The 14,132-nt window shown below is 45.2% G+C and overlaps 2 protein-coding genes across 8 annotated transcripts in view; both read left to right on the forward strand.

Moving 5' to 3' along the window:
* LOC119461693 (neprilysin-1) overlaps positions 1-14,132 on the forward strand; it is a 559,943-nt gene that overhangs the window by 112,899 nt on the left and 432,912 nt on the right. The gene's annotated exons all lie outside the window — the stretch shown is intronic.
* LOC125947716 (beta-hexosaminidase subunit beta-like) overlaps positions 2,892-14,132 on the forward strand; it is a 41,117-nt gene continuing 29,876 nt past the window's right edge. Inside the window, exons 1-4 of the mRNA XM_049672966.1 lie at positions 2,892-2,897; positions 4,111-4,220; positions 6,607-6,706; positions 11,327-11,432. Coding sequence (XP_049528923.1) covers positions 2,892-2,897; positions 4,111-4,220; positions 6,607-6,706; positions 11,327-11,432 — 322 coding nt within the window. The remainder of the gene's footprint in view (positions 2,898-4,110; positions 4,221-6,606; positions 6,707-11,326; positions 11,433-14,132) is intronic.

Raw genomic sequence — 14,132 nt, forward strand, 5'->3', positions numbered from 1 at the left:
CGCTGTGCTGAGTACGGTGAACGCGCACCTAGGTGGCGTTGGTAGTGCTTCTTGATGCCAGCGTCCCTTCGAATGCTGGCATCGAGGCGTCGTAGTGCTGAGACCACCGAAGCGTTCACTGTCGGTGCGCGTTAGTGTCATAATGCAGTACTTCTCTTTTCTGCTCGTAGGCGGTGGCACCGCCCCGAGCAAGAGCGCGGGTACACGGAGGAGTGTTAGATATATAAGGCGCGTCTGTGTAGCTCTCTGCAAATGCGTTTGTGGCGCAATGGGTTAAACGCTCGGCGATCTATCGTCGCGGACCGAGAGGTCGTGGGTTCGATTTCCAAATTTTGCATGTTTGTGGAACTTTTTCTTCTGGTTTCTTTCTTTGTATTATGTTCGTGTACATTGTAAGCTGACGTATTTCCGTGACGGAAATACGTCAGTGAAGTCTTGGTGGACCCCGGCATAAAACACTTTCGTGTTAAAAAAAATGATTGGCCTAAATCGCGAGAACAAATTCGTAAGCTAGGTAAAGGCGAGGCATTCTTTTTAAAACATTGGTAACTATTGAGTATAAGTTTGCCACTGCAACTGTTTGCTCAGCAACATATTCCTCGTGGCAACAGCCGCTTCACTGCGGCAGAATTATTGTGAGCCTTGACCACTTGCTTCTTTAATAACTTTGGTTATTCCTTTTATGCTAAAAATATTTTTCAACAACTTCAAATATTCATCGAATTCTCGAACGGAATGTCAAGAGCTATTCTATTCGTATTGGAAGAATCAAACATTCGCAGACACCCGGCTGAAACGCCATGCTTCGCTGTCACGGGAGTTCTGGTGTTAGTAGACTAGCCGTAAACTTCAAAGACATTTTGTCATCTAAGTTTTTTTCTTTCTGCTAGCGTTCTATGACAGCCGCTGTTCGTTCTTTTTGTGTCACGCAGATTCAAGATGTTCCTTCTCGCGTTCCTGCTTTGGTCAAGGGGAGCTACTTCAGCTTTCGCTCACGTAAGTCAGACTGACCGACTCTAAATATGTAACAAACGACGAACATTCTCGTCTTATTGCCGATAGCAATGAATAAAAACGAACGATGTTTTGAGCAGTTACAAAATGTTATGAAACTAATATGCGTAAGATCCACAGAGTTCTTTTTTGTAATGTAGGAAGCCGCAAAGCAGCCGCGTTATGAGAACATAACAACGATATTAGGTTAAGAACATCCAGTATAGATAGTTACATGTCGCTCAACCCGCCACGGTAACTTTAATTATGGCGTTGCGCTGCGGAGCCCTAAGTTGAGGGTTCGATCCTGGTCGTGGTGGCTGCATTCCGATAGAGGCGGAATGCAAAAGCGCTCTTGTACCGTGCATTCGCTACACGTTAAAGAAATACAGGTGGGAAAATTGATGCCCAGTGCCCACTACGGTGTTCCTCATAATCAGATCGTGGTCTTGGCTAGTAAAGTTGCCTAATTTTATATTTTTAACACATTCCCCAAAGATCGGATTGTGTAACCACAATCAGCGTCATCGCTTACGTGTCTCTATTTTCATTCGTGTGTCAGTTGACTGAACAATGCTTGTAGCACTGTCAGTATAACTCGTTCACTGCCAGTATAAAATGAAGCCATTCTTGGAGTATTATTGGCAATTCGGAATTTTCGTAACTACGCCACAATAGGAGGCTTTGCAGTTTTATGAACTGTAGTGGATAAAACCCAAGCGGACAAAATTAAGCTAAAAAAACTGCAGTTTACACTTATGTGTTATTTTGGTCCTGCGAGTCTTGCAAATGATTCATTCAGCAACGCGGAACAAAGCAAGAAAGGACCAAGTGGGCACGTGGTTTGAGAGATACTAAAATGTTTGCCTTGTGTGTTTTCTTTGAAACTGGACTTGCTGGCTGATTCAGTATTGATTGTTTGTCAAGACGCAGCATTCTCGAAACAAGCCGGAATGAACAATGAAGTGCTGTTTTTCGCAAGGCACACTTTGGTCGCTGGAACTGTTGGACTTAGCCCGTGGATCTTGTTACCACGTGTATCAATTGAGAATTGCGCTCTTTTCGTTAGAGGGCAAAATGAAATAAAGGTGTCGTGGCTGGTTTTTAAGACTACCATATGTTTCGTCACGTTTGTTCACTTATCGCTAAATGAATTGGACCGTTACTAAATACAACCCCTCAGGTAGAATTCAAAACCGTAATTGGGAGATAATGCATTCTTTAAAACAAAACTATAAATCATGAACGGAAACTGTGCGCAGTCTTTAGCAATTACTGAAACTCACATTATTGTAAGAAAGAGGGAGATAATGTTTTGAGGTGAATGCTTTAAACGACCCATTTCGTACCAGATGGCATGCCATTGAAAACGATATGCCATACTGAGTGCTCGGATCTCTGATATCAGGCGCTTTCAACATGATGAGTACAAGTTAATTACTGAATTTAAGTTGTATTTAAACGTTGTGGAGGTCAAGAAATGCTTTTCTTTAACAGGAAGCTTTAGCTCGGGAGATATTATCCAAATACTTGGGAACGGAGAAATTGTTTTTCTCAGAAACCGCTGCACCGATTTTGCTTAGTGTTCTTGCACTTAAAAGAAAACGTTCAAATCCAGTGATTTCAATAAAAAAATCACACAAAATCCGTGTACTTGGCACCGCTTTTTTACATATACCACTAACATGTGAGTAGGACATTTGAAAAACCCTCGTAAGCGCATTAACATTTTAGCGCTAGTTGTATATACATCTATCACATTTGGGGGCTTCAGCTGCTCTAAAGGACGCAGATTACAGAACGGCGGTGATATTTGTTTTTGGTGCAGAATGGAAATGTGCAAACGTCGGGCTTCTATTTTTCTTAACATATCAATGTTCGGCAATCTTTGTAATAAAATGGAGGTGCGAAATCAAATTTGTGCAGTCTATAGATGCTAGAATTTAAGGCTCTCTCTCTCTCTCTCTCTCTGTCTCAAATCCAACATATTTTATTGAAACCAGACAAGCATTTTCCTGAAAAAACATTTCCACATTTTGTACAGAGTGTCTCATGTAACATTAGCAAAACCTTAAAAATATGCAAATACCATGTAGCTGAGCCAAAGCAAGGTAATTATGTTTGCCGTCGCTTGGAGATACTTAGATAATTTCTTGCATTCCGCCTAATTACGTAATTAGTCTTAATCGTAATGGTCTACCACTTGCCAATGAGTTAAGGAACAACGAACATCGCCGAAAGGGGTCGGTGTGTGAATAAGATACTGAGGGAGCTTGAGAAGTTGCTAGAAACTGCGACATATTTGCATCTGGCAGAGCATTGCGGAGTATGGGGCGGCCGACCGGTCTTCGAAGACACGAAGATTCGAAGAAAATAGAAAAGAGAAATCGTGAAATCATCGAGTCATTCCGTATCAGAAGAGTAGGAGACACATGCGTCAGCCGACTATTATTATCACTAACAGACGAATAACTTGCGCACCTTCGAAGCACGTGTCGCAAAAATTATTGCCTATCCCGGTGTTCTTTGCGTTTTTCTTTGTTCACGGTTGACCAGGTGGTGTATGAAGTAACAAAACACAACATATATATATATATATATATATATATATATATATATATATATATATATATATTGTGTTTTGTTTTTGATAAATGAAGTTGTGAGCGTGCGCTCTACTTTGTAACATTTCTTGCGCTTGGCCCGTCTTTACCTGTGTGGTTTTCAAGAATGCAACCATACCATGGCTCCCGGCTGTCCATACTTTTCATAGCTCCAAGGTTGCTTCGAATTGTCCAATCAATCCAATCAATCAATCAATCAATCAATCATCCAACCAATTCCGCGCAGAGCCTCAGGTGACCGGAAAGTGATGTTTCAGCTAGTGGTAAAGAATGCGACGCAGCTGCAGATAGGGATCTGAGATACGAACATCAGAGCTATAGTTAACTCGGCATAAATACTAGTTCAGCTTTGCCAGGGCAAGTTCACCCGCCAGTGAACAAATTCGCTGCTTTATAATATTATGTATGACCCAGTGCTTTTGAGCACTTTTATTCATCTGAAATAGTCAGACACACGCTGCTCAAAAAGTACTCAAAGTTTGTACCTACGCAGCGTGACATCCCGTCTTACCGGCGGCCGTGGCCCATTCCCGCGTTCATCCAGACCAGCGACGAGTACTGGCTGCTGCGACCGTCCAATTTCACTATCAGCGTCCTGCCGAGGCAAGTACATAGAGTACTTAGCTTAGAGTAAGGTTACTGGAATAAAGTCTCGCCTGCGGCACTAACCGTTAGGCCAGCGCGTGTATTACTGTTAGCAGGCTACTAATTGACACGTACTACTTGACACGTATTTCTTGAGGAGGCGCATTGCGACTTTTTTTATTGTTCTGGCAGACACGTTTGTCAGGAGGGGCTGCTTCATAACATTTTGTAAGGTAGGCAAATGAAAACCACAGAAAAAAATTCGGCCCAGACACTTAAGACTGTTTACATGTGGGAATGCGAAAGCATTATACCGTTTGTAGACTTCGGAAACCAACCGAGGAGCAGTGGGAGGCCAAGCTAACAGACCCGGACTTCGAAGAAACTGTGTAGCCTGATGGAACGGGCACGGGAGATGGCCATGGCTTGCGGCTACCTCGAATAAGCACAAACTTCGCTTTCTCAGAATAAACGTTTACTCTCTCTCTCTCTCTCTCGAAAAGTCATGAACGCGCTCACTGCATGGATGAACGCGCCCATGAACGCGCGCACTAGGCACACTTTTAGTCAGCCAGAACCGTGGAGCCGCCGTGGCGGCGGGGAAGCGTGCCTCACACCCCGGAGGCCTATAGGTTCGGTTCCCACCCAGGCCGAAATGTGACGTCAGTCCGAGCGTTGTTTGACGTGTTTCTACTCCTTGCGCCATTGACCATTTTTTGGTACCATCTTTCGGTCACGCCGACGCCAACGGATTTTCGCGTAATAAGGTATATAATGTTTTCGCATTAACATTTAGCCGAATTATATCGATAAGTTATTCGTCTATAAGTCTATAGTCGTTTTCCGCGTGCCAGTATGTGGCCGCGTTGCGTAGAAAATTGCTACCAATTTGAATCACCCACGCCTAAAAGGACGACTGTAGAGGTAAACCGCATGGGACATCTCGCTTTGCCACTCTCAGTGAATCAGCCAGTGATGACGTTGCATCAGAGGTACCATAGTTCACAGTAAGTGGCACCACTCCGATTTTTTTCATTTGCATCATCTTCTCGCGTACGGAAGCTCTGTTCTCGCTTTCAATTACTAATTCGTTAATATACAAGACTTATCTTTTATTCTAGCTACACAATATCTTTCATTAGTGTCCGTTTAGATGTAATCCGTTCACAGCTGATTCTTCGGCGCGGAAATAAGGAACAATACTTTACATCTTGCGCGTAAGTAAATTCGGATAATGTTGTCTTAGCCACACTAACTGTCGTTAACGTATTCGTTATAAACATAGACGTTTCACAATGATGAAAGAATATTGATATTGGAAGGAAAGCAAGGAAATATCAAGTGAATACCTTCATAACGAAATTCTTGGGATATCCAAAATCTTTCGTTATACAGGTCCCTTCGTTGTAAAGATCGCGCACTGTACCACTCGCTATAGAGCAGGCTAAGCACGTTTGGCAAAAGATAGTGTTTATTTAGCGCGACTTCAAGAGATGCCTACTGAAATAAGGCGCTAATTGTCTTCTGCACTTCGTTAGAGGGAATGTGCGACTGTAACCGAAGCTATGGCCACAAGGTTTGCGGCATGCTCAATAGTTGAATCCGGAAGTGACGCAAGGTACAGCTGCTGAGCGAATGCTGAGCGTCGAATGCCGCCATCGTCTGCCTCGTCAAAATTCTTGGTTGAATCTCCATCCCGTAATTGGTGGTCTGGACGATCTTTCAGAACAGAGCATCACGTCGGTTGGAGGTAGTCTTGGTAGTCAGAGGTAGTCTTGGAGGTAGTCATCGGTTGGAGATACCGTTTTAGCGGCTGTCACCGCTAAAACGGTATCCGGACATTTCCTGCACGGTGGCGTTTCCTATATTCAACGTAGCACCACCGCTCTGTGTCGGCTACAGAGGGAAGTGGCGGCGCTGGTATAAGTGCGTTCCTTCTAAAGAAAGAAACCAGTCCTCGAGCAACGCCCTATATTCCTTTGCTGCAGTGGCGAAATTATTTTACGGATATTTGCTACAGATGCTTCTACAATACACATGGCAGATAGAATTTCGACCAGCACATACGAACTCCATCATTATACAAGTAATTTAATTTGGTTTTGGAGGCGTTCGACTGCCAACGTTAACGTGTCACGTTGGACAAACCTCTGCGCGTCGCTTGGCGTTGTGATATGTTGAAACGTGCAGTTTGTCGCGAATGCGAGACGGGAAGGCCAGAAGGGAGCCGGCATGTTTCATTACATTCATGTTCTACAATAGCTGCTAGATTGCGGCCTCAGCAGCAGTAGCCAACATGTTTTTCACACTGAAGCCTGTTTCCATAAGTCACTTCGGAACGTTTTTGTAGAGCTTTCTACGTACGAGAGCGCACCTCACAATGTTAAGAGGCATTGAACCGCAGTGCCCTGGAGCCCGACATCCGGTGCTCACTTGTGGACGCCGCCGCTGTGCGTTACGAGGCCACCCTGAACCGCGCCGAGTGCCTGCGCATCCCTGCCAAGGTGAGAGCTCCTTCATATACCGCAGGAACTTGAGCTCAGGCCCGCATTTTGCGCTCAATAGTGATGTTTACGCGCACGCGACAGGCTTCGTTTGAGCTCACGGGTACTGTCGTGATCTTGTTATGGTCCTTAGGTAATCATTTTTTTTTCGCTAATTCATATCGAGTCCACGGTACACCGCAAGCCAGAACCCTGTAAGAGGCAAGGAATTCGCAGAAAGTATTTTGGCAGCCCGTGGACCTCCCGTGGATCCTCGGTCGTTAAAGGCGCCCCTAGATTATTTCTCTGGAAGAGACAAGCTACGCGCCCCTTTTGCACCGACACATCGGAGCAATGAATGCCTACCGTATACCCTAGCGCTGTCTACTTGTCGACAACTAGCGCCCGAATGGCCCACGAAATTTTAGTCGTTCCGTGCTTCAGAGAGCAGTGGAATAAAATAATTAAAGGAAAGCAGCTGAAAACCTTTTATTGGGTATAGGCCATAAACTTACCTTCCTCCTCCTCGTCCCACTGGGGTTGCGACCACGTACCCGACTGCGGCTACAGCCTACCCGATAATTGTTTATTGAAAAAATAATAACTTACACACTTCTGTGGTCTTGCATAATCCCAAACCAATTTCCAGCGAAGCTGTTTCTTTCGAGCAGTTTCAATAAAAATTTCGGTTGCATGTAATTAAACCACAAATTTGAAAACGTTCCCTTATATGATTAGGCCCATTAACATTTACCACCATATAAGGTTCTTTGGCTGCTCCACAAAGAAATTTTGCAGATGGTGTAATATCGGCACACATTTCACTTGGCGATAACATTGGCTATAATGATCCCGCCATTTTCACTAAATCTGATCTCGCTGGCGCTTTTATTTTATCCCATAGCAGCAGGTTAAATTCTGCTTTGTTCCTTAAACGCAGTTCTAACTCTCCGGATAGCCTCTATACGTAAACCACTGATAAGGCCGTAATTTGTCCACGCACTTTGGACTTCGGTTGCACCTTACCTATAAACTGCCTATAGTTTTAAACAAATATAGACAAGGTGCCTTTTGTAGTTAATCGAGGACACCAGGGAAACCTTACGAACCTTGAATAACGCAAAGAGAGAGAGAGAGAGAGAGAGAGAGAGAGAGAGAAAAGGTTCGGGAACTAGTTTACACTTCTAACCGAAACCAGGAACGTTGTATTTTCGTCACATAATGCACTGAACATGACGCACGTTTCCAGCAAACATAAACTTGGTGTAAAATTAGTTATCTCGCGTTACTGGGAAGTATAGCTGATAACGGCAGTGTGACACTTTCTCACACTTACCTGTTTTTTTTTTTTTGCAACTACACTATTATTCCACATACATTTAACTTGGCACACGAATTTGACATAACCTTTCCCTCACTTTCGCTGAACGCATTCTCCGTGGCATTTATTTTTCTGTCAGATAAAACGACAAACTTCTGCGCTCTCGTAAAACACTCATAACGTTTCGGAGCGCTTCCATACGCAACTTATTGCAAAAACCGCAATACGTCCACCCACTTTGAACTTTGCCTACACATAATCTATTATGTCGCTTGCTTTCACCAAGCAGAAACAAGGTGCCTCGTTTAGTTCATCGAGAGCACTGGGTGAACGTCGTATAACGCAATCCAATACCGAAAAAATGAGGGTTCAGGAATTGTTGGCATCCCTCTTAATTGAGTCGGTAAGCTTAAAATTTCGGGACACGTGTTGCACTTGACATGTCCCCAATTTCTGTCAAATATAAAGATTGTGTAATGCAAAGTTCCTTTGGCTCATTGTGAAACGCGGCTCACAACGGCAGCGTGACACTTGCTCGACACTCGATTGAGAATTCCAAAAACTGTATTTGATCCGCACACATTTACCTTTGCGCACAGATTTGCCATAGTGGTCCTCTCGTTGTGGCCTAGTTTCATCTTGGCGGCATGTGTACTTATGCCACCGTGGCGTGCAAAATTTCGGACCGCTCGTAAACGTCAATCACATATTCTATGATGACGTAATTCATGGCAAAGGACGATTACCCGAAACCCTTTCAATTTTGCCTACACATGACCTATAACGTGCCCCTTATTTTCGCGAAATATAAACTGTGTATAACAAATATAGTTCCCTCGGGACACAGGAAAACAAAGCGTAAAATGTTATCATAACACTTTCGAGCGTGTGACGAAGGAATTCCTTTACAGAAGTTGAAATTCATGGGCAGGTCTTTCGCTTCGGACACTAATTTGAAGTCGTTTCCCTCACGTATTAGATAACTTTGATCTTGGTGGCATTTTCTGTTATGCCAAGACAACGGGATAAATGTTGCGCTGCTCGTAAAACAGACTAATAGCGCTCGGGAGATCTTGCATACGTAATTTATTGCAAGGACCGCACCTAAGCTACAGAGTTTGCACTTTCCCTACACATTACCGATTCTTCACATTACCTTGCGCTTTCTTTCAGCAAACATCAACGCGATGCCTAAGTAATTAACCGAGGACATCGGGAGAGCTTTGTGTAACTACTGGAAACACTGCGTTGCACTATACTAATAGTGCTACGGCGACGACTGCCGGAAAGAGCGAAAACGCAGGGTTCAAGAATTATTTTCAAAGCTCGTGATAGCGCCAGAAACGTTGAAAGTTCGCGACACGTTGTACTAAAGATGTTACACATATTTACCAAACATAAAGTTTGTGCAAGTCATTATTCTCTCGGGGCACTGGGAGAGAGAGAGAGATAAAACATCTTTATAGAAGAGTCCTTGCTGGGTTCGAAAGGGGAACCGAGAGACCGGGAGGCTAGAGCTCCCCTCTCCGTCACATGCAGGCCATGCCTTGAACCGTAGCGACGTCCTCCGCCAGCCGGACAGGCCACAGCCCAAACAGAACGACGCCCCCCAGAACCATATCAAGAAAGAACAGTGTCCCAATACGAACAAATGACTACTTACGGAGAAATCCTCGAATACTATAGAAACACTCACTCTAAGTACCCTCCTCCTGTCAAATCATTAAACATACACCAAGAAACTACATGGAGACTTCTACAAACAAACACCTTCCCTACACCACTACTCATGCAACGAATACACCCGGAAGCATTGTCGTCACACTGTAAATTATGCAATACCCCACGTGCAGACCGCCATCACATTATATGGACCTGCCCATCAGCTACAAACGATGTCACACACAGCATCAACCACAATGCTAAAATAAAAACCCCAGAGCAGTGGGAGGCTATACTACTCAACGAATGCCCAGAAGACCAGCTTGGGGCACGGGGAAACGCAGCTAATAACGGCAGCGCGACATTTCGAAACACTTTCGAAATATTTTTTTGTAAAAGGTTTATTGCATTCATACGCATTTAACTTGGCCCAAACATTTCCCATATTAGTCCGCCCATAGTTGCTAAATTTGGTCTTGGTGGCATTTGTTGTATGGAATGGCTGCTTTTACAAAGTTTGGCGCCGCTTGTAATTGTTAAATATATATGCTCTGTAATACTTCATTACACAATTTATTGCAGAGGACGCAATCAACCAAAACACTATGGATTTTGCGCACGCATTACACATAGCGTACCCCATATTTTCGCCAAATGTAAACGTTGTGCAACATAGGATTCTATGTAACATTGGGAGAAGACGAGTATTCACTAATTATTTTAAAGTACCTAATTACCCTAGAAATTCCAAGCTTTCGCCATCCGTTGCCCATAATATTGTCTCCATTTCTTCAAAATATCAAATCTCTTCCATTTATTGTGATCGCACTGAAGATAAATTTTTAAGCATTTGATATAACGCTTAACGGTGGGTCAAAAACGCGGGTTTAACAATTTTCATTTGACCCACATTTGATCAGACATTTGAAAATTTAGCTGCTTATTGCAGATAACAATACTCACATTTCCTCAATATATAGACTTTATGAGTCGTTTAGTTCATTTATAAAACCGTGAAAACTGGCAAATAACGTTTTCGAGCAGTTCAAGTCGCAATAACAGCTTCGCTTAAAAAAAAAAAACTTTTTCGAGGAGACGCTGCGATATTTACGATGTAACCGGGAGCTGGTGCGGGATGCTCAAGACGGGCGTCACCACAAGTCTTTGTTCTTACCTCTTTTCCGTCTGAAAAAGTGTACAATCAGTAAAAATGTCCCATTCGTTATTCCGACAGTGTTATTTATGAAGCTAGGGTAAGCTCATAACGTAAGTACAATGTCTTTAATGTAAGAAACGTGAGACAAACAAAGTTCGTGTCACTGTATAGTACCGGGAGTTTGTGTCACTATCAAAGCACTAGCAGATATTGCACACCAACACAGTCACGCATATAACAGAATGCCTGATGACCGTGTCATCGGATTGGTCTTCACTTCAGTCACGTACAGTGAAAACGTGGCACTACAGAAACCATGGGAAACATGCTTATGTGCCTTAGCACTCGGTTGTCGGTGGCCTCATTATTTTCTTCGAAGGATATGAAAACGCAGTCACGTGCATCCTCCGTCAGTTTTAGGAAAGCGAGTGTTCAATTATTTTTACTGTAATGATCATAGGCGAAGTCGCAGCATGCACCATGCTTTCGCACATACTTCCAGGCCGTGGAGGCGTACCGGCAGAACAGCGCCGGTTACATCAGCCGCCTGGTGGTGACGCTGCTCGGCGCCTGCGAGAGCTTTCCCGAGCCGCTCATGGACGAACACTGTGAGTATAGGCACATCGGCACGTTCCCGTATTTTGCACATTCTCGCTTCTGTCGTAGGTACTTCTCCGAACACACTAGTCAAGTGCACGGGTGCGGTGTTCTGAAGTGTGCGCTGACGTCATCCAGCGGAAGTCGTTGCGTCCAACACAGTTTCCTTCTCAGCGAGCGGTGCCTTACTGATAGGTCACCGGGCCTCCCGCTGCCCTCTGTGCTGTGAAGAGAGCCGTTATTGGGTCTTGCGACGGCGACAAGGCACACCGTCGCTTTGTGTACCTTGTCAACTGCCTGGCATAGAGTCAGATTAGAGTCTGCGGCTTTACGTGCCAAAACCCCGATATGATTATGAGGTACGCCGTAGCGGGGGACTCCGAATTAATTTAAGCCCCTGGCTTTCTTTAACATGTACCCTATGCACAGTAGTACACGGTCGTTTTTGTAATTCGCTCCTACGGAAATGCGGTCGCCGCCATCGGGATCGCATCTCGCGCCCTCGGCCTTAGCAGCGCAACGAATAAGCCACTACGCTACCACGGCGTGCGCTCGCCTGGCGTAGAATGGTTGCTGACAAGGAATGGGAAAAACCAGTTGGTTGTTTTGTTGGGAGGTGTTGGGGTCCGTTTCGACCTAATAATGGCTCGTGGACCTGCGATAGAAGCGCAGACCTACACAGATGTGCAGGGTCGTCATTTCTTATAAGGAATCGTTCAACCGTAGTTAAGTCAGTACAGGGCTTCAGAACTTGTTTTATATTAAAATGCAAGTACAGTTTTAGCATTTCTTTTATTTAGGGTGCAGTGTGTCATATACGACCCAAAACGCGGATACCAATACGGAAAGATTAGTCTGATAAATTTCCTGCGAACTTTAACCTGCTGTGAGCTGTTGCATACCAATATATTTCACCTAAAAGTATACTTTTGAGAAAGCATAATAAAAGTGATACAAAGGGAAACAAAGAGATAGCGGACAGCGCCATTTCCTCAAGAACAGATTCGTTTCAGAGCATACAACGTCGCCCTCATCCGCATTAATATCCACATGAATATGCTGGGGGAATTTGTGCATTGCGCGTGTGAAGTATTTGGGGGTAAAGTGCTAGACACCAAAGATTGGCAATCAGCGTGCCCGGCTTCTAACCTAACCCCACATTCCCGCAGGGGCACACGAGTTTGATCCCCACTGGCGGTATCGGGCAAAGTTTCGTTTTTATTCGCCGTGAGGAGAGACTAAAGCTGAGGATGAGGTGGTGTTTGGCGACGATGACAACGCCATGTCTGCGGTGGCGCAACAGAAAGAAAGGACCGATAAGTAAACCCCGTTTCAAGTCCTTTTAATCTGTTTTCAAAGGAATAAGGAGCCATCCTGGCAACCTAGGGGCAAGAAAACATAGGGGGATCGTAGCACTGCTTGAGACTGGACACGTGGACAATTTCTTGGCCGCAACGACGATGGTCAGAAGACGGTTCTAACGGCTCGATGAGATAGTTCACCGGAGATGTTTGTTGAAGTACACGATATGGTCCCTGATACTTGGAGACCAGCTTCGTTGAAAGGCCAGGAGTAGTGGACGGGACACGTAGCCAGACAAGCGAGCCAGGAGCATAGGACGTAGTTGTAGCGGATGCATCGTGGTGTTGCTTCTGACGTCACTGGTCTTGTGATGTGAATGAGCGTGCAAGTTGGCCGCATTCTTCAGCGTATATGTAGCTGCTTGAGATAGAGTCGTGGACTCGGAGGCGTCGGGTCGGTATAAAAGAATACTGTCCATGGTACAAGAAGGTTCGCGGCCGTGTAGAAGAAAGAAAGGGGAGAATCCAGTTGTGCTTTGAATGGCGGTGTTATAAGCATACGTAACAAAAGGTAGCACTCGGTCCCAACTGGAGTGGTCTCACGAGACATACATAGAAAGCATGTCGCCAGGGTTCGGTTAAAACGTTCTGTCATCCCGTTGGTCTGTGGGTGATAGGCACTGGTGGTGCGGTGAACGATGCGGCATTCACGAAGCAATGCTGCGATGACGTCGGAGAGGAACACACGACCACGGTCACTCAGCAACTCTCGAGGAGCTCCATGACGAAGGACGAGATTGTGAAGAATGAAAGTGGCAACGTCTTTTGCTGTGGACGACGGAAGAGGTGAAGTTTCGGCATACCGTGTGAGGTGATCGACGGCAACGATTAACCAACGGTTACCATCTGGTGTACTGGGAAGGGGACGACCGTAGATGTCGATGCCGACGCGGTCAAATGGTCGGGCGGGGCATGGCAGAGGTAATAAGGGGCCGGCGGCGTGTTGAGGAGGAGTCTTGCGTCGCTGGCACGTGGAACATGACCGAACATACTGTCGAACATAACGGTACACGCCACGTCAGTAGTACCGAAGCCTAATACGTGAATACGTCTTCAGGAAACCTGCGTGGCCACATTGGGGGTCGTCGTGGAAAGTGGAGCAGATTTCGGAGCGCAGGTGGCGGGGAATGACGAGGAGCCACTTACGGCCGCCGGGGGTGTAATTCCGGCGGTACAGCACGTCTTCCCGAGTGGTGAAGTGCTCAGCCTGCCGACGTAATGTCCGAGAAGTGGGAGCAGAAGTCCGGCCAGACTAAAAGTCTAGAATGGAAGCCACCCACGTGTCCTTGCGCTGCTCAGATGGCATCTCAGAGATGGCAAGAGCGGTGGTATCGCAGGTAGTATTTGTGA

Source organism: Dermacentor silvarum, chromosome 8, assembly GCF_013339745.2.
Source record: "Dermacentor silvarum isolate Dsil-2018 chromosome 8, BIME_Dsil_1.4, whole genome shotgun sequence".
Lineage (NCBI taxonomy): Eukaryota > Metazoa > Arthropoda > Arachnida > Ixodida > Ixodidae > Dermacentor > Dermacentor silvarum.